This window comes from Berghia stephanieae, chromosome 1, assembly GCF_034508935.2.
Source record: "Berghia stephanieae isolate SIO BIC M18660-M18661 chromosome 1, UCSD_Bste_1.3, whole genome shotgun sequence".
NCBI classification, from domain to species: Eukaryota; Metazoa; Mollusca; class Gastropoda; order Nudibranchia; family Aeolidiidae; genus Berghia; species Berghia stephanieae.
Window position 1 is genome coordinate 61,803,452 of NC_088360.1, and position 12,500 is coordinate 61,815,951.

Below are 12,500 nucleotides of genomic sequence, written 5' to 3' on the forward strand. Positions count from 1 at the left end.
TGAAAGCCTTTACTGACTGTAAAAATGCACTAAGTAACGCTACAATGTTAGCCCATCCTTGCTTGAACTCAACCCTCGCTTTAACGTCTGACGCCTCCGACCAAGCTGTGGGCACTGTCCTTGAACAACTTAATCATCAAGGTAATTGGGAACCGTTGGCATTTTTCAGCAGACAGTTACGTAAACCTGAACAGAAATACAGTACCTTTGATAGGAGTTGCTTGGCATTCACTTAGCCATCCGTCATTTCCGTTTCATCATTGAAGGGAGACAATTCGCTATTTTTACTGACCATAAACCATTAATCCATGCCATGTCCAAATCAACTGAACCATGGTCAGCCGTCAACAAAGGCACTTATCTGCCATATCCGAGTTCACAACTGACATCCGACACATTTCTGGAAAAAACAACACTGTCGCAGATTGTCTCTCAAGAGCAGTTACAAACAGTCTCAATCGACTATCAAGCTATGGCAGAATCCCAAGAACATAGCATTGACATACAGGCTTACAAAACTGCATTAACAAGCCTCAAAATCGTCAAAACATCCGTTGACTCGGGTCCAGAGTTAATTTGTGACATCTCAACTGGCTACCCAAGACCTATCGTTCCTACTGACTTCAGAAGACCGGTTTTCGAAATTATTCACAATATGAGTCATCCTGGAGTTAAGGCCACAGTCAGACTTATCAGCAAGAAGTTTATCTGGCATGGTCTTAAGAAAGAAGTGTCAGCATGGGTTAAGCAATGTCACAACTGCCAATCTTCTAAAATTCAAAAACATATACGAGCACCGTTAGAAACATTCCATGTCCCAGGAAAGCGATTCTCACATATAAACATTGACCTCGTTGGACCATTACCTCAGTCAAGGGGTTCACCCATCTCCTTACTATAATTGACAGGAACACCCGATGGCCTGAGGCAATACCGTTACAAACCACAACAACAGAAGAATGTGCAAAAGCCCTGATCTCCAATTGGATCTCACGGTTTGGTATTCCTGTTGATATAACTTCTGACAGGGGCTCACAATTTACATCCATGCTATGGAAACGGATGGCCAGTCAACTTGGTGTGCAGATTCATCACACAACTGCGTATCACCCTCAGTCCAACGGCATGATTGAACGGTTTCATCGGTCCTTGAAATCATTCCTCAAAGCTCGTCTAATAACTCCAAATTGGGTGGATGAGCTACCTTGGGTTCTGCTTGGTTTAAGAGCTGCACCTAAGGATGATATCGGTCATTCTTCAGCTGAATTAGTATACGGAGAACCTTTAACAATCCCTGGAGAGTTTATACCTGACCATCCTTCAGACTTCCATGCTAAAGACTTTTTGGCAACCTTTCGGCAAAACGTGTCCCTTCATTCACCACGGCCAACACATCATCACGGTTATCATCAAACAAATTTACCCAAGAACTTGATGTCAGCAAAATATGTTTACATCCGTGTTGACACCCACCGAGGACCCCTTCAGAAGCCGTATACAGGTCCCTATGTTGTCATAACCCCTGGAGATAAACAATTCCTGATCGATGTTGGTGGCAAAGCAGAACGGATTTCGATCGACCGACTTAAAGCTGCATTTGTCGATTCTACGCAACCAGTTTCCCTTGCCACCCCACCTCGAGTGGACGCCCACCGAATACGAACAGAAAGTTATCGAACAGAAACATACAAAACTCCCGTACTGCTTCTGATGATACTAACGTAGTGCCTACTAAGAAGCTATCTCGCTCAGGACGTACCATTAAACGACCTCAGTACTACGAAGATGACTAGTCCGTGTTTGGGGGGGCATGTGTGGCGATCTCCGTTTCCTACGAACTACGAAGACTTACCACATACTGCTGACTGCAAGACTACTCTACACGCCAGATCAGACAAAACGTAAACACGAGAGACCTCATTAAATTTATAAAATTCACTACACATTGCTTTCATTGTTTGTTGTTTCCAGTAAAGTAGATGCTACAATTTAGAATAATATTTTTAAGAGAAATTATTGCGTTTTACCAAATTAGCAGGCATTTAGGTGATAACCACTCTATTATTATCATGATTATGATCATCATCATTACCATTATTATTATTATTAGAGTGAGTTGCCCCACTCGCTGCCAGGCCATTGTGCGGCCAAATTGCATAAGTCAACACCCACTGGCCTTATTGAATAAAAATGACTGGAGTAGTTCCCCTTTGTTCACTACCGCATGTTTACTTTCGAACCGGCACCCCATTTCATACTCATCGAGCCGTCAAGACAGTTTACAGTTATTGAGTCAGACATCCGTGGGTGAAAATTTCAGGTAGGTTGAATTACATGTCGCTCTTCTTGGAAATATGTATGCATGATTGTATGTTTATGATGTATGTGTCTTAAAATACATTTTAACAAATATAACAGGTGCTATTGGCTTGTTTTGTGAAAAACTGAAGAGATAACGGGGTGGCCACATGTAGGCCAGAATATTTCTCATGTCTGGCCTTAAGCGGCCAATCTGGCCGCATCTAGGATGGTAAGTTACATTAGAAGGCCTACATGCAGCCATAAGGTTAAGGGGTCATGTAGATACGGAATATCGACATATAATGTTAATTAATAGGCTATTGATAGATCTATATCTTTAGACATCGTTAAACTATCTTAGATCTATACTTTGTATTATTCCCGGCTACTTTTATTACCGGTAATTAAATTTGCAAAATGCTCTACATGTTATTCAATACCAGTATAAATGTGTCACTCAATATTACAAGGAGGAGGAAGAAGAGGAGGGGGAGGAGGTACCACCACAAGCTAGCACAAACTATGTCTTTTTCACCCACAGATTTCGTCCAAAGACCTAGATCTAGATCTTTCTCTCTCAAACCCACAATGCCAAAGAAAAAACCAAGTTGCTAAAAGCTATTGATGCAGTAAATAATGGAATGGGCAAACGGAGGGCCTCAGAAGAGTTTGGCATTCCATGGGGGACCTTTTCAGATAAACTATCTGGTAGACGAAAAATCGATGGCCTAACCACTCTGACAGTCTTTACAACGGAAGAGGAAAGGGAAATAGTGACATATATAGGAGGATCAGCTCAAAGAGGTTTTGGACTTACCAAAGAGGATTTGATGCTCACTGTGCAATCTATGCTGAATTTTCGGGTGCAAACAACCAAATGGGAGAACAATTTACCAGGAGAAAAGTGGTACAGGCTATTTAAAAAACGATATCCTGAAATAGTACTTCGATCAACTCAGAAACTAGGCAAACACAGGGCTCTAGTGAATAAGGACTCAATAATGAATTGGTTCCATGACTTTGCAGAATGTATTAAAAGAAAAGACCCATCAATTTTCCTGGAACTGGACAAGAATCATAACGGTTTCAGTCTAGATGCATCTTCTGGCAAAGTTCTATCTATGGTGGGAACTAAGTTTGTTTATCAAGTTGGATCAGAACAGAAACAAATGATAACTGTGCTGGCCTGCTGTAGAGTGAGTGGACACTTTATTTGGCCCATGATCATCTATCCTGGAAAGCAGTTCCAAGGATTTAAGCCCAGTGTTGTGTTCCGCGAGGCATATATAACCAAATCGGACAATGGTTGGACAAACCAATCTATTTTCACAGATTGGTTGGAGATTGCATTTATTCCCAGCACATGCAACATCAAGAAACCACTCCTGCTTCTTGTTGACGGACACTAAGTCACATTTCAATGTGGGCAGCGGAACTCTGCATGGCAAACAACATCGTCCTTTATGCCTTACTACCGCATGCATCACACATTTTGCAACCTACGGCTGTTGGAGTTTTCCACACCATGAAACAGGAAGGGCGGAAATCTCTGCTCCTTTGCCAATGTGTTCAAAACAGCCTATGAAAACACTGTAAACAGAAATCTTGCTGCGCAAGCTTTCTGAAAAAGCAGACTGTATCCTTTGGATCCGTCTAACATCATGTGGGAAAAAGTCATTTCCACTCCTGATACTGGACCAGCAGGAGATATGCCAATTCAGCAAAATTTCCATGAACCATCTTTAGCCCTTGTTGATATCACATCTGAATCCCTTGTGGCTACAACTACATCTTCTGCACCTCCCATGATGTCACATGATGTTTCTGACGCTTCAGTTGTGGCAACAGCATCTCCTTCACCTGTTGTAGTTTCATCAGCCATTCCGAACTCTGTTTCATTCACCACTGATATTGCATCTTCGAGTGCCCGCCATGAATAGATCGTGCTAACACAGTCAGGAGATTTGCTATGATAAGTGCACAATTGGGAGACGCAACAATCAACAAGTATTTCGAACGATTGGAGGAAGAGTATGATTGTCCTGATCCTCAATATGAGCTTTGGAAACAATATTATGAGGAAATATTGACTGACCTGCATGTTTCAGTTTCATCTGATCAGTCATGAAAAGGATCCACTTACATTCCAATCTGTTAGCGGGGAAGAATCCGTCAACATATTACATGAGAAAGAATTAGCACAGAAAGAGAATGAAGAAAGAAAATCAAAAAGGAGAGCTGAAATGGAGAAAAATAAAGTAGAGAAACTGCAGAAGGATGAAGAAAAAAAGCAGAAGAAAAAAAGCAGAAGAAAAAACAAAGAGAGGAAAGGAGAGAGGATGTTAAAAAACGGAAAGAAGAGGAGATGCAAAAATCGAAAGAAGAGAGATTCAGAAGACAAGAAGAAAAGAGAATTGAGAGAGAGAGGGAAAAAAGTGTGTAGAGGAAAAGGGAAAGGAAAGAAAAAGAAACAGAGGGACTCAGATAACAGTACTGAGGTAGATGAGGGTGAAATGGTACTCGACGATCGGTCAAATGATGACGTTGATGTTGATGTTTTGGATGATTTGTTAATGAATGATACTTTTGAAATTGAGAGGGAGTTGAGAAAAGCATCTGAGCAGGGAGATGAAGAACAATTAGTGGAGGGAGAAAAGGCATGTGTGAATAAGGATGGGGATGAGATTGGTATGGAAACAGAAGCGGGAAATGACAACAGATACGATGGTAGTGGAAGATCTAGCAACCAGCCAGCACCCGAGCAGGAAGATTAAGAACAATTGGAAGTAGAGGGAGAAAACGCAGGTGTGAATAGAGAAGGGGGTGGGATTGGTATGGAAACAGAAGCAGAATATGGCAACAAATGTGACGACAGTGGTTGCAAGCCAAACCCAGAACTGGGAAATTGATGCCTGTGGGACCTAGATCTAGGTCTTGGCCAATAGAAATTGTAGATCTTGATATCTAATGTATTTTTGTTTTTGTTTCTGAAACTACATTTGCGGAATTTACACTGAGTTTGTTTTCCTTTATTGCATTAAAATTACATCTTTTGATTTTCCCAAAAAATGTTTTATGCCTCTGTAACTTTCTGATTTATGTATAATACCGGTTTTCTCATTTATTGTTTCGTTTTGTTTGTTTATTTGGGCATTTACATGTGGCCGCAGTTAGGCTACGTTGTTGGTCGCAACTCTAGGGTCTATTCCATGGGAAGACTGGAATAACTCAGGCATCAGCCACAGTGCAGCGCCGCAAAATTAGCTAAGGCAAGGTGACTTGCTCAAGGCCACACAGCGCAGCGGCGGGTGATCGAACTCGGTACATTTTGGGTATGAAGCAAAGACGGTACCGCTAAGCCATGCTGCCCCTGATGTGGTGGTTAAGGTGGTAGTGGCTGTAGTAGTGTTAGTTCAGATGATGTGATAGTATTGGATGTGGTAGTAGTAGTGGTGGGGTAGAGATGATTATGTGGTGGTGGTTGTTAATGATGATGGTGTGGTGCTGGTTGAGGTAGTCGTGATGGTGGTGGTTGTAGTAGTAGTGGTAGTGATAATGATATGGTATTGGTGGTTGTAGCAGTGGTGGTAGTGATGATGATGTGTTGATGGTGGTTGTAGTAGTGGAAGTGATGATGATGTGGTGGTGGTGTAGTAGTAGTGGTACTGATAATGATGTGGAGTTAGTTGTGTAGTGATGATGATGTGGTGGTGATGGTGGTTATAGTAGTGACAGTGATGATGATGTGGTGGTTGGAGGGGGGAGGAACAATTTGACCTCACCGAAATTTGATGGAAGTTGCCCGTAACCCAGAATTTTTTGCTCCAGACCGGAGTTTTGGCATCACTGTAAATGCATCGAATTGTTTCCCTCTCAACAAAACACTCTTTGCAAGGTTGAGGCAAAACCACGTATATTCTCTTTCCAGAACAAAAACACAAAACCACATGGGAAGGATGAACAATATAGCGGGAAAGAGCCTTTTGCAAAACTGCACCGATGGATCCATTGGCCCAGGGTTGGCCAACAATACCGTGTCCTATGGGGAAATCCAGTCACCATGGTTGGTATATTCCATATTCAGGAATATTTTGTAATAAGGATAAATTACAGGAAATAAATCATTCGAACTAAAAAGATGTAACTGTATGTTGGTAAAACATTCACTGCGACAAAGTCAGTATGCCAAACATGTAACACCTATGTCTAATAACAAAATTAAAAATATCCTTAATGCTTACTTCTTTAATAAATGCTGATCCAAATTTGCTGAACAGTGGGTCTTGGAAGTCCAGAAGATATGTTCTAAAAAACAAATATATTATTTGTCAACATCTTGATGGAGTAAAGAATTACTTCAACTTTTAATATTTTAATATGAAAGAGAGTATATTTCTTTTTTAAAGATCGTTTTTAAAATATTAAAAAAAACATTACTAATAATAATATTTATTTTTAAAAAGAAAAAGAATGTGACATGACATGGAGTACAGCACAGCTCGTGTATAACGGCCTCAGTTGAAATGGGAGCTCGGCTACAATGGGAAATTTAAAAATCCTTGTTCTACAGCCTATATAATTCATATAAATCATGCATGGCTATAACGCGTCTACAATGGGGGTGTGAGTTGCAAGTTGAGGAAAACTATGTACTCAAGAAGAAAAGAAGAAGGCACACATGATACACATAATTTATAGGGCACTGAGATGAGATGGGAGTGGGTCAACTAGTTATTGTGTGTACTATTTAGATTTCTCTGTAAAGTTTGTGTATCCACGACGACACAACAAAAGGCAAATGAGAGGCGCGTGACTGGCTGTTCAACATGTTGATACACTTAGGCTTAGTATGTTACGCATAGAGTGAGGGTTGTGCGTCTATGACTGATTAAGTAGCTATGCCCAATGAGAAGTGAAGTGGTGAAGACCTCTATATGAATCCCGAGGCTAGGACTGAGTGCTACTTTAGTTTGGAAATACACTTTGTAGTTGTCAGTGGTGCAATTGGAAGCGGTAGAAAGCAGAGGAAAGGAGGAGGTAGAATTAACTGTTGCATTGCATTGTTCCAACCCGCATTGTGCCCTGAAGTAAGTGGAAGAGGGGGTGAGGTATGGTGATGGGCGGGGGGGGGGGGGGGGGGGGGGGGGTGTGTTACAGGAACAGAAGTCACAGTCACGTTGACTGATATGTTTACTTCGGGAGGTAACTCAAAATGTATGTTCCTTTTGGGTTAAAAAAATTTCCCTCAGTATTGCTTCCCTTCAAATTCTGTATGCATGGATATAACAGGACTGCAAAATTAGGGATTTTTTGCTAGTCCCACAATCCCCGTTGTATCTGAGTTCCACTCTATGACAATAAGGTTCCTTCATTTTGAGTATTTAAAAATAAGAAAAAAATCTCCAACAGTGAATTGAGAAAGAAATCCAAAAGAGTCTAAAATGAGAGACTGTGTCAAGGATTCCATGAGTAACAATGTTAGCTCTTGATTGGGCAACTATGTGGTCTTGTGGTATGACACTTGCTTTCAAATCGGAAGGTCCTGGGTTCGAGCCTCATTCAGCACAAAGTTGAGTCCTTGGAAAAGACTCTTTACTCACATTCTCTCACCGTCTTCAGGTGTAAAATGAGTACCTGATCGGTAACAGCATTGTCTTTGTCAAAAACATTTGGAATTTCATCTAACAGGCGTCATGTCTCGTTCTACATGTTACATGTTGTTGTTGGTAAGGGACACTTTTTAAAGCACTTTTGTTTTGTTTGTTTTTAAGGGTTTTACGGTGCTTGCAACACATTAAGGTCATATCAGCGCCAGTAAAAAGGAAGAAAATGGGATAGTAAAAAGTTCTAGATATACAATTGAAGCAGCCAAGAGAAAGTAAGACAAAGGGGAACTGGGAACAAATAGGGATCAGATGTAGATTCCAAGAGTATACCACCAATGTACTAAGTTTGAGATCACCTATAAGTCTCATCCGGACACAAGCACAAAATCCAACAAAGAGGAATACACTCAAATGCTTACATTATACATTTAAAATAACAAATATAATAATACATAACAGAGAGATGATTTACAAGGAAAAAAATATTCTCTCCAAAAACAATAACTATGCATTTGACTGTTTCCCTCCCAGCCAGGACTCCGGCCAGGGCCAGGACAAAACCAAGTAATCTCATTCCAAGACAAAGACAGAAAGCATGTTGGAAAACAGATATAAGGGGATAGAAGACGCAGTATGTACCTCCCTGCCCACTATGGGAGGTCAGGAACCCCACCCAGTTAAAGCACTTTGAGCACATTTAGTGGACATTGCACTATATAAGCTCAATTATTAATTATCATTGGAACTTCTAGGGCAGAATAAAGGTTGGAAGACCACAAAAGACATGGAGATGATCAATTGGCAGAGAAATGAATACAGTAAAATTTTCGAAACAGGCACTGAGAAAGAACAGGGGTTCGTTGGAAGATTGTTTTTTAAAGGGTTTTACAATTTTATAATGCTTGTAACACTCCTAGGTCATTTCAGCACTAATTAAAAAAAAAGATGGGATTATAAATAAAAAATTCTAAATTCATAACTAAAGCATCCGAGAAAAAGGAATGGCTAATAGGGAACAAAGAAATACATCAATGCATTTACTTTGACTTTGAGATCAATCAAAAGTCCTATCTAGACACAAGTACTGAAATAAATAAGCTCAAATGCTCAAAAAATATTATTTTGAAAACAAAGAACAACACAAGTACTTAACAGAGATCTGATTTTCAAGGAAAAAAGATATCACCTCCCAAAATTTATACTATTGAGTGAATGCACTATCTACCAAATTCAGTCCCTTAGTTTGTGGACAAAGAAAAATTACAATTACCTCTCCACATGAGACTGGTATCTCAGTGTTAAGGCTTGCTTTTAAAACGATTTGTGTGATTTTGTGAGAAATCTTTGAGCTCTAAAAAAAATTGTTCACATGTGTGCTGTCCTCTTAAAAGTATTCCCTGTGTTGGTTAGAGGGCTGAACCTGGGATCATGAAAATACTAATAAAAGAGTGATAATGAAGAGGTTTCGGATGGGAACAATACATTGTTCCCATCCGAAGCCTCTCCATTATCACTCCAAGACAAAGAGAGAAAGCAACCTGGGATATAGGGAGATAGAAGACAGCAATAGTGACCTCTCTGTCCATGATGGAAGGTCAAAAGACCCCATCCCATCACTGGAAGTCTACAGTTGCATCACCATATATCAAATAAGTCAAGTACCTCAATAACATCCTACATAAAAGCGATAAAGCTTATAATTTGAATAAAACAATGTTTACAAATGCTTCAACCTTAAAATAATTATATTTATATAAAAATAAAAGGAATTACATACCCAGTGTAGGTTGAATTGAACTTTGACCAGAGGCCAAGGCGAGTGACATTAGCTTTAGGAAACACTCTGGTTAGACAAGGTAAAAATGTTATTGTTGACAAATATAAAAATAAGTGAACCATGATTCTTATGCAAACTACCTAAAAACTTGCATGGATATAAGATTTAGCAGAGCCTATGGATCTGGGAGTTTATCTTAATTTCTATAGCAATAATCTTCATTGCTACCCACTAAAAAAGGGCTCATAAAACGCAAAGTATTTTACTCCTGTCAACTCTAGAATACGCCAAAACAAAAAACAAAAACAAAAAACACAAAAAAAAAAACACGTAGTCTTTTAAACTCTTAGCTCTAAAGTTCTTCCTGGTCTCCGTTGATTCTCTCTGACCCAGTTAATGAAGCAATGCTGGATATGCAGCAGGCTCATATTTCAAAAAAGACTTTGCATGTTCTTTCTGACATGGCGGTTTTTTGCAAAAAAAAAATCCCAAATTTTGCATGCTAAAAACAACAAAATTTGCAAAAAATTTGTGATTAATTTTCCTAAAAACCCATTAATTAGTTCATGAAAGAGAAAGGTATTTGTTTGTTTTTAAGGGTTTCACGGAAAAGGAAGAACACGCTATCAGTGTACTTATTTTGAGATTATCTGTTTCATCCTGACACAAGCACAGGTACCCTAGTGATGATAATGACAATTTGTCAAAAAGGAGGAAAATCTACCAAACCGTCAGTCAAGCCCAAATCTAATGCAAATATAACATAGCTATTCATAGTTTTTAAATATATTATTAGTCCTAAAGCACTTCTGAACATTAGTCACATCCTGACCTTTTGCAAATATAATTTAATGAATTGTCATTTCCAATTAAACATTTTAGAGGCCTATAATGCCGCCCACTATATCAAGAGATTATGATAAACTTTTGGCCAAAAGATCAGGAGGTATTTGTTTTTACATAACAAACCCGGCTAGTGTCTGTATTAATGCAACCTTGTGATGATGCAGCTTATAAATAAGAATCTTTAATCAATTGCAAAACATATTCCATCAACAAAGCAAATTTAAATTAGCCTTTAAACAATCATTTCTTAAATCGATCAGCCTAACTTATTATCTCTCTATTACCAAATGATATCTATAAACATAATATGAAGAGAGAGAGAGAGAGAGAGAGAGAGAGAGAGAGAGAGAGAGAGAGAGAGAGAGGGAGGGAGGGAGGGAGGGAGGGAGGGAGGGAGGGAGGGAGGGAGGGAGAGAGGGAGGGAGGGAGGGAGAGAGAGAGAGAGAGAGAGAGAGAGAGAGAGAGAGAGAGAGAGAGAGAGAGAGAGAGAGAGAGAGAGAGAAAGTACACAAATATTTACACCCATTTGCTCCATCCCCTTCCCTTTCGATCATCTTCTCATCCATGGCCACCATGTGTCTTGTGCTACTTTTGACATTTGGCGCCAGTGTGTCTAGACTAACGTCATGAATAAAGGAGTGTCACCAAAATTCATGCAACTGGGCAGAGGTGTCAAAAAATGATAGAAGGCATATTGTTTTTTTCCCCTGAACTACCACTTAGCGGAAAATGTTTGACATGACAAAAACAACGGAACATTTATGAAAAAATCAAAAAATCCCAGATTGTCATCACTGGTTCCCACTAAATATTTTAACATTTTAAAATATTTTTTTGCAAAATCTAGAAAATTTGCAAATAGCGATGCAAAAAACTGCCATGACAGTTCTTTTATATGTTAGACAAATGCTCTACCTAGAACATGAGCTGAATGTGTTCGACAATGAAAAGAATATGACAGAACATTAATTTAAACCCGGCATTCTTAAGCTCTTCCTACTGGGGTACAACAGACACCTTGCCATTCCAACCACCTCCCAAGGAATTCCCCCCTCCCCCAAACCGTTCCACAACAACTTTCTTCTTCTTCTACTACTACTACTACTACTACTACTACTACTACTACTACTACTACTACTACTACTACTACTACTACTACTACTACTGCAACTTCTATTACTATAACCATTACTACTACTTTTACTTCTACTACTACTATAACTTTTCTGCTTCTAGAACTAACTACTACTACTACTTCTACTATTTATCCTATTATTACTACATCTTCCAAGGGTCTATTCCAAGGGAAGATTGGAATAACCCAGGCGTCAGCCGCAGTGCAGCGCTGCAAAGTGATCTAGGGCTAGATGACTTGCTCAAGGCCACACAACGAGGCGGGTAGTCGAACTCCGTACCTTTTGGGTACGAAGCGAAGACCATACCACTGAGCCATGCTGCCCCCTCCAGAAAGTTCCTGTCTCCCTCACACGCTGATCCACTCTTATCATTCCGATCACACCCCTGGGACTCCCTACCCACTAACCCATGCCTCGCTAATGCTTCATTCATACTCCAACCACCATTGAGTACAGACGATACAAGTTAAATTGCATTTCATTTTATTTGTTTTCCACATTCATTTGTTTATTGTTATGCTGACAAAGGGTTTGTACCCGAAACGTCCATTGTCTGCTTTGTTCCCATCCGAAGCCTCACCACTATCAATCTTTCATTATTATATTGGGTACAGCAAACTCCTTACCATCTGACAGTAGTAGTAGTCGTAGAGTATGGCTACACCTCCAAATTCATTTCGTCAACCTAGCTTCAGAAGTTTTCCTCCGCCCCTAAGAACTGTTTTATGGCCACCTGCACGCCTCTTTACTGGACAGTCTGGTCTCTGGAGCTGCTTGACACTTCCAAGTTTCCATCTGTACATATTTGAGGAAACCCAGTATTTCCTGGCATTG

The 12,500-nt window shown here is 39.8% G+C and overlaps 1 protein-coding gene across 4 annotated transcripts in view; it reads right to left on the minus strand.

The window, feature by feature from the left end:
- LOC144978933 (alpha-N-acetylglucosaminidase-like) overlaps positions 1–12,500 on the minus strand; it is a 134,231-nt gene that overhangs the window by 86,693 nt on the left and 35,038 nt on the right. For all 4 annotated transcript variants that reach the window (XM_078925561.1, XM_078925564.1, XM_078925571.1 and 1 more), the window contains exons 8-9: positions 9,685–9,750; positions 6,543–6,606 (exon numbers count right to left, since the gene is read on the minus strand). In XM_078925561.1, coding sequence (XP_078781687.1) covers positions 6,543–6,606; positions 9,685–9,750 — 130 coding nt within the window. The remainder of the gene's footprint in view (positions 1–6,542; positions 6,607–9,684; positions 9,751–12,500) is intronic.